Source organism: Mus caroli, unplaced genomic scaffold (genome assembly GCF_978045245.1).
Source record: "Mus caroli unplaced genomic scaffold, Mus_caroli_1 scaffold_20, whole genome shotgun sequence".
Taxonomy (NCBI): Eukaryota; Metazoa; Chordata; class Mammalia; order Rodentia; family Muridae; genus Mus; species Mus caroli.
In genome coordinates this window covers 52407647-52413117 of record NW_028227275.1, presented here as the reverse complement: position 1 = coordinate 52413117, position 5471 = coordinate 52407647, and the positions used below count along the sequence as shown (strand labels likewise).

The 5471-nt window shown below is 39.4% G+C and overlaps 1 protein-coding gene across 1 annotated transcript; it reads right to left on the bottom strand.

The window, feature by feature from the left end:
• Nucleotides 1–2089: 2089 nt before the first annotated feature.
• On the bottom strand, nucleotides 2090–4812 carry LOC147000178 (prostatic steroid-binding protein C1-like). Its single transcript, XM_085833976.1, has 2 exons — nucleotides 4755–4812; nucleotides 2090–2325 (listed from the first exon to the last, which is right to left on the bottom strand). The coding sequence occupies exons 1-2, from the start codon at nucleotides 4807–4809 to the stop codon at nucleotides 2090–2092; spliced, it is 291 nt and encodes a 96-aa protein (XP_085690102.1). The 5' UTR covers nucleotides 4810–4812.
• Between the last annotated feature and the right edge of the window lie 659 nt (nucleotides 4813–5471).

Sequence of the window (5471 nt, the reverse complement as noted above, 5' to 3'; positions counted from 1 at the left end):
AATCCTGTGTCCTAAGTGTACAGTGTCTTCAGTAATAGGGACTTAGCTTCAGTCTGGCTCTGAGAGTGAACCAAGGGCAACAGTAACCTCCATTACCTTGGAAGTCATTTGGACTACCCTCTGCACAACCCTGACAAACACCTTGAATGGAAGTTTCTCTGTAGGCCAGGCTTTTAAAACAGGATTATGGTTGCAGAGAAAACAAACAAACAAACAAACAAACAAACAAACAAACAAACAAATAAATAGATATGTGTAAAGTGAATATTAAATCTATACATTTGTAAAGTGAATAAATAAATTTTGAAAAGAATGAAAGCAACAGAATAAGGGAGAATGTCAGGAAGGTGTGTGTTCAGATTATCTGCCTGTGTGCTTTGTGTTTAACTACTAATGATTTTGTTCTTTTCATCAATCAGCAGAACAAGGCACCAAGAAATATTCAAAGAGACATAAGGAACATCAATTAATTATAAATAAATATGCAGTTTTAATTAGAACACCAGCTTGCATGTTCAAATTATTGAGATGTAGTACTGTACTTCATGTAAGGAATGGAGAGCACAGTGAATCTACTTCAGGGAAGCTTATGACAACCAAGGCTTATCTTTCCGACTATGTGGCTTATCATAAGTAGTACCATAGGTTGAAATGGGAAGATACTGAGTTTGGAGTAATTAGGCAATGAGTGGCACATTATACAGGGGTACCAATGAGACAGTTTAGTACAGTGGTCACACAAGATGCCAATGTTTGTTATCATATTTGATCATCTGTTTTTATGGCCACAGAAATGAGAAAGTTACTTGCAGGGCAATGAAGAATGGTGCTTGATCAAACATAGTGTTCCTGATGCCTGAACCTCAGGCTTGATAGTCAAGTTAAAAGAGATTATCTCTCTAACTTATCACTGAAAATGCAATTTTTATTATCAAAACCCAGTCCATGCAAGACCCAAGACTTAGGATAACAACAGACAGATGGTTACATGCAAAGAGTGTAATTTATTAGTGCAAGACGTTGAAACCTTCACATTAAACAGGAGAAATCAGTTCATCTACTTTGCCAGTTGGATACCAGGAAAAATTTTTTAAATTATTTTTTTTCGAGACAGGGTTTCTCTGTGTAGCCTTGGCTGTCCTGGAACTCACTCTGTGGACCAGGCTGGCCTCGAACTCAGAAATCCGCCTGCCTCTGCCTCCCGAGTGCTGGGATTAAAGGCGTGTGCCACCACACCTGGCTAGGAAACATTTTTGACAGCTATGAATTCATAATACATTCAACTAAAAGTTTTCCCTGGAAATAAACAAAAAGCAAGTAAGAAAGTTGAAGAAGTTCAAGGCAGCTCTACAGAATTGTTAACAAAACAGGAATCGATGGAGGGCACTGTGGAAAGACAGGAGGGGAGCAAAGTGTGCTCAGGGAAATAACATCAAATAATGTATATTAGTGGAAACTCTTTCCAAATTCAAGTGAATAAACTCTGAGTGTATTCAATAATGTGTCTAAACTCAATAGCTCACTAGAACTCTCTATGATCAGAAGGGAGCACATTGGGTTGTAGCTCTGCATAGCTTAACTTTGGAAGATTTAGAATTGTGCCTTCTATTTCCCTTTTAATGGGAAAACCAGAAGAGACCCGGGACAGAAGTCCATAAAAAATATTGGAAACAGAAGGTTTGCAGGCTCCTCACAGGACCAGCAAATTTGATAGAGTAATGCAGACTGGCAGAACTTTTTCCTGAAGGAGGTGTTCTCCAGCCTCCTTCCTCTCATCTGTGAGATTTCCATTTAACAACATTCCCCATATATTCAATAGAGATAATATCCATTTATTATACAAACAATAACTTGAGCAAAGACCCCAGTAAGTCTAGAGGTATTGTTGAATCCTCCTTTTCGAGGGCCCTATTTTTTCTTGTTAGGATGCCACATAGTGTCACACGTTAAGTAGAACTCTACAAGGAGGTACCTATCTGAGGCACTGTCTAAAACTGATCTCAAATCAGCAGTATATTCCTGAACCACCCTATCATTGATATCCTGTTTTGTCCCATCCATGTGTTCCCCACAGAACTTCAGGTCAACTTCATTTGTGACCTTCTGAGAGTGTAAAGCAAAATAAACATACCAATATTACTGATATTTTAAGTTGATCTGGCAAGCTTATCTTGTCTACACATTTCTTCACCAACAGTTTTGCATCAACAGCCACTTGGGGTGGATTATAGCTCTTAAGGTTTTCTTCAGGGCTTTTCTTACTCCCTAGGAGAAAAAGACTGAGATCTCTCGAAACAGCTTCACAGACTATGCCACCTTCAATAGCTAGAAAATGTAAGGGGAAAGAAAAAGGAATTATTTAATAAAAATTACTTGTTTTGTTTCCAAAACAGGATTTCTCTGTGTACACCTGTCTGTTATTGAACGAAATCTGTAGAGTAGGCTGGCCTTGAACTCACAGAGATCTGCCTGCTTTTGCCTCCAGAGTGCTGGGATTAAAGGAATGTGCTATTGTCACCCAGCTACTTTACATTTTTAATTATTTTTCCATGAACCTGCAGACTTGAGATGCAGATTTAACAGGATATGCTAGATATTGTAGCCAGCTACTGTGACTGCTCATGCAAGACTGTGTAATTTTCTAAATACTAGAAAGCAAGGGACTGAAGAAATATTATTGTGGGATTTCTATGTTTCTGCAATTTAGTACACATCTACAACTCCACACAAAACCTTCAACAGAACATGTGTCCTGCCTATAACATGCTCAGGAATAAAGAGGAAGCAGAGAATGAGGAAATGGACAACCAATGACTGGTCCAACCTGAGACACATGCTATGTAAAAGAGCTAATTCTTGACAATATTAATGATATTCTGCTATGCTTGCAGATGGGATACTAGTACAACTATCTTCTGAGAGACAGATAGAAACAGATGCAGAACCCCAAGGCCAAACAAAAGACAGTGATGGGGAATCTTCTGAATGAGTTGGACACAGTGAACTGGAGGTATCAAGGACACCACAAGAAACCCTACAGAGTCAACTAACCTGTGTTCATGGGGTCTCACAGAAACTTAACCACCACCCAAAGAGCATTGAAGGGCTGGACCATTGCCTCCTACACGTTTTTAGCAGATTTGCAGCTTGGTCCTCATGTGAGTCCTTTAAAAATTGCAATACAGGCTGTCTCTGACTCTGTTGCCTGACATTTCATCCCTTTCCCCTTACTGGACTACCTGGTTGGGCCTCAGTGGGAGAGGATGGGGTTAGATGGACTGTAGCAGGATATCCCAGGGTGGGATGATACTCAAGGGGGGATTCCCCTTCTCTGTGGAGAAGATGGGGTGAGAGGGTAATGGACAGAAACATTTATAAGGGTGAACTGAGAGGAGAGGAAGGAAGGGGTGGGGAGGGGCATCCCTGAATCAGGACAGTAAGTAATTTTTTTTTTAAGTTAGAGGTTTGACTGCATCTTCTGTAGCATATTTTAGGAGTCTTTGATAGTTTAGAATGACTCTTTACATCATCCAACTTTACATGAATATTAGAATTATAATTTTACAAGATGGGAAAAGTAAAAAGTAAGAAGACTGACTATGTATAGGTGACATTTTGAAAAATGACAGAATCATGTCATGGCATCAGGTACAGTTCAAGGTAAAAAGCTAAAGTAACACAGTTCAACAGTTTGCTGAACACCAGAGCAGATCTTGGAATCTGAGAAAAGTTTTGCTTTTACACAGTGATGTTCAGATTCACTTCTAGGGAGGCTGACACCTACCTTATGGATTCTAAATATCTATGATAAATGTCTGAGTAGAACTAAGAAATCAACTTTCCCAATCCTGATTCCACATTTCCCACAAGGATCTTTAAAACAAATAACAAAAACAAACACCAAGTCCCCATAGATGGCCTTGGCTGACCTTAGACCCAAGTTCCTCATGTTTAACATCACCTAGTTTGGATCACAGAAATGTGCCACCAGACAGTTTTCCCAAAGACATGTCAATACTCTACTTAGGAGATTTCCAAACAGGGTCTGATGAGAGCTTTAAGCAAAATCCATCAGACTACAGGGAAATGTTGTAGGCTATTGTAGTATGAAGGGTAGGTAGGCAGATGGGAGATGCAGAGAGAAAAACAGAGTAACTGCTTGTGAAACCTGGTTCATTTTGAAGGCACAGAGTATTTAGGAAGGTTGTGATTACATGCAGATGGATTGTTTGTGAAAAAATCATAACTTAAAAAAAAGCAGGCATCATACTGGTAATTACCACAATATTTCTATCGCTGTTTTTGGTAAGACCCCCCCCCCCTCAGGAAACTGATAAGATGACACAGGCAAACTTATTCTCAGAGTTTAGTTGAAATGTATTATTCACAGAGTCAGAGAACATTGACAGAGTTAGGAACAGAAAGCTCTCTCAAGTCACCTTCCCAGATACAATAAAGGAAAAAGTGACACAGCAAACAGAAACCCTTTAATAAAAATATTTCCTCACCTTTGTTCATAATGGTTTTTTGAGTTGTGTCCATGCCCACCCAGTCAAGTTCCCTAAATAGGTGAAAATTAGTTGAATATATCTGGAGGTTTATCATTTTCTGGAGACTTAATAAAAGAGGTTGGGAGAAATTTTAGGTTATTAGTCTATTCCTTACCTCAACTTTATCACAAATAACCTTACCAATTGGTCAAAGAGGCAAATGTACCAGGAGATACAGTTGGATTAATCAAAAATAATACTCACCTTCATAGCAACGAACAGCCAGAGCGATCAGAAAAAGACATAACATTGGCCTCATGGTGTTCAGTTTGCTTTTAGACTTAGCAAATAGTGAACAAATGGGCTACCAGAGCCCATGGGGACCAGGGATATTTATACATAGTGAGGCTTCTGGTTCTGACCTCAGGAAAGGCAGGTCACAAAGTCTGGTTTAGACCCTCCTTCTGTGTCACTGAAGGCTGATCCCCTCCTTACCTACCATCCTCTTGGACTGGAGCCCAAAAGAATAGCCTCATGGGAAAACCAATATTCCTTCAGGTAAACCTTCCCCTTCACCAGGAAGCAACTGTGATAGTTCAGTTTACTTTTGAAGTTTTGATTATTGTGCTTGAGTTCTCTCCTTCTCAACAGGCAGGGTGGCTTCTGAAAACAGGGTGACATTCTCCAGGGCACTGAATCTACAAATACCTGCCCTGGAAATGAGACCTTTGCACTTGGACCCTGCCAAAACTCATCCAACCCTCATCATTGAACTATTCAAAATATCAGGAAGATCCCAAGGAAAAAACTCAATGCAAAAAGCAAAATAAACTCCAAATTAGTTAAGGAAAGAAATACTGAATACATGAAGGGAAAAATATAGAGCAAAAAGCATAGAAAACACTAATGAAGCTAAGACATGGTTTGTCCAAACTGAGAACACACTAGAGAAATACACATTTAGCCTAATGTAGAGACAAT

What these genes read in the sequence shown, in the direction of transcription:
- LOC147000178 (XM_085833976.1), bottom strand. Translation starts at nt 4,809, where the DNA reads ATGAGGCCAATGTTATGTCTTTTTCTGATCGCTCTGGCTGTTCGTTGC. An exon ending in GGCTGTTCGTTGCTATGAAG is followed by an intron (nt 2,326 to 4,754) that starts GTGAGTATTATT and finishes TACATTTTCTAG; the next exon opens with CTATTGAAGGTGGCATAGTC.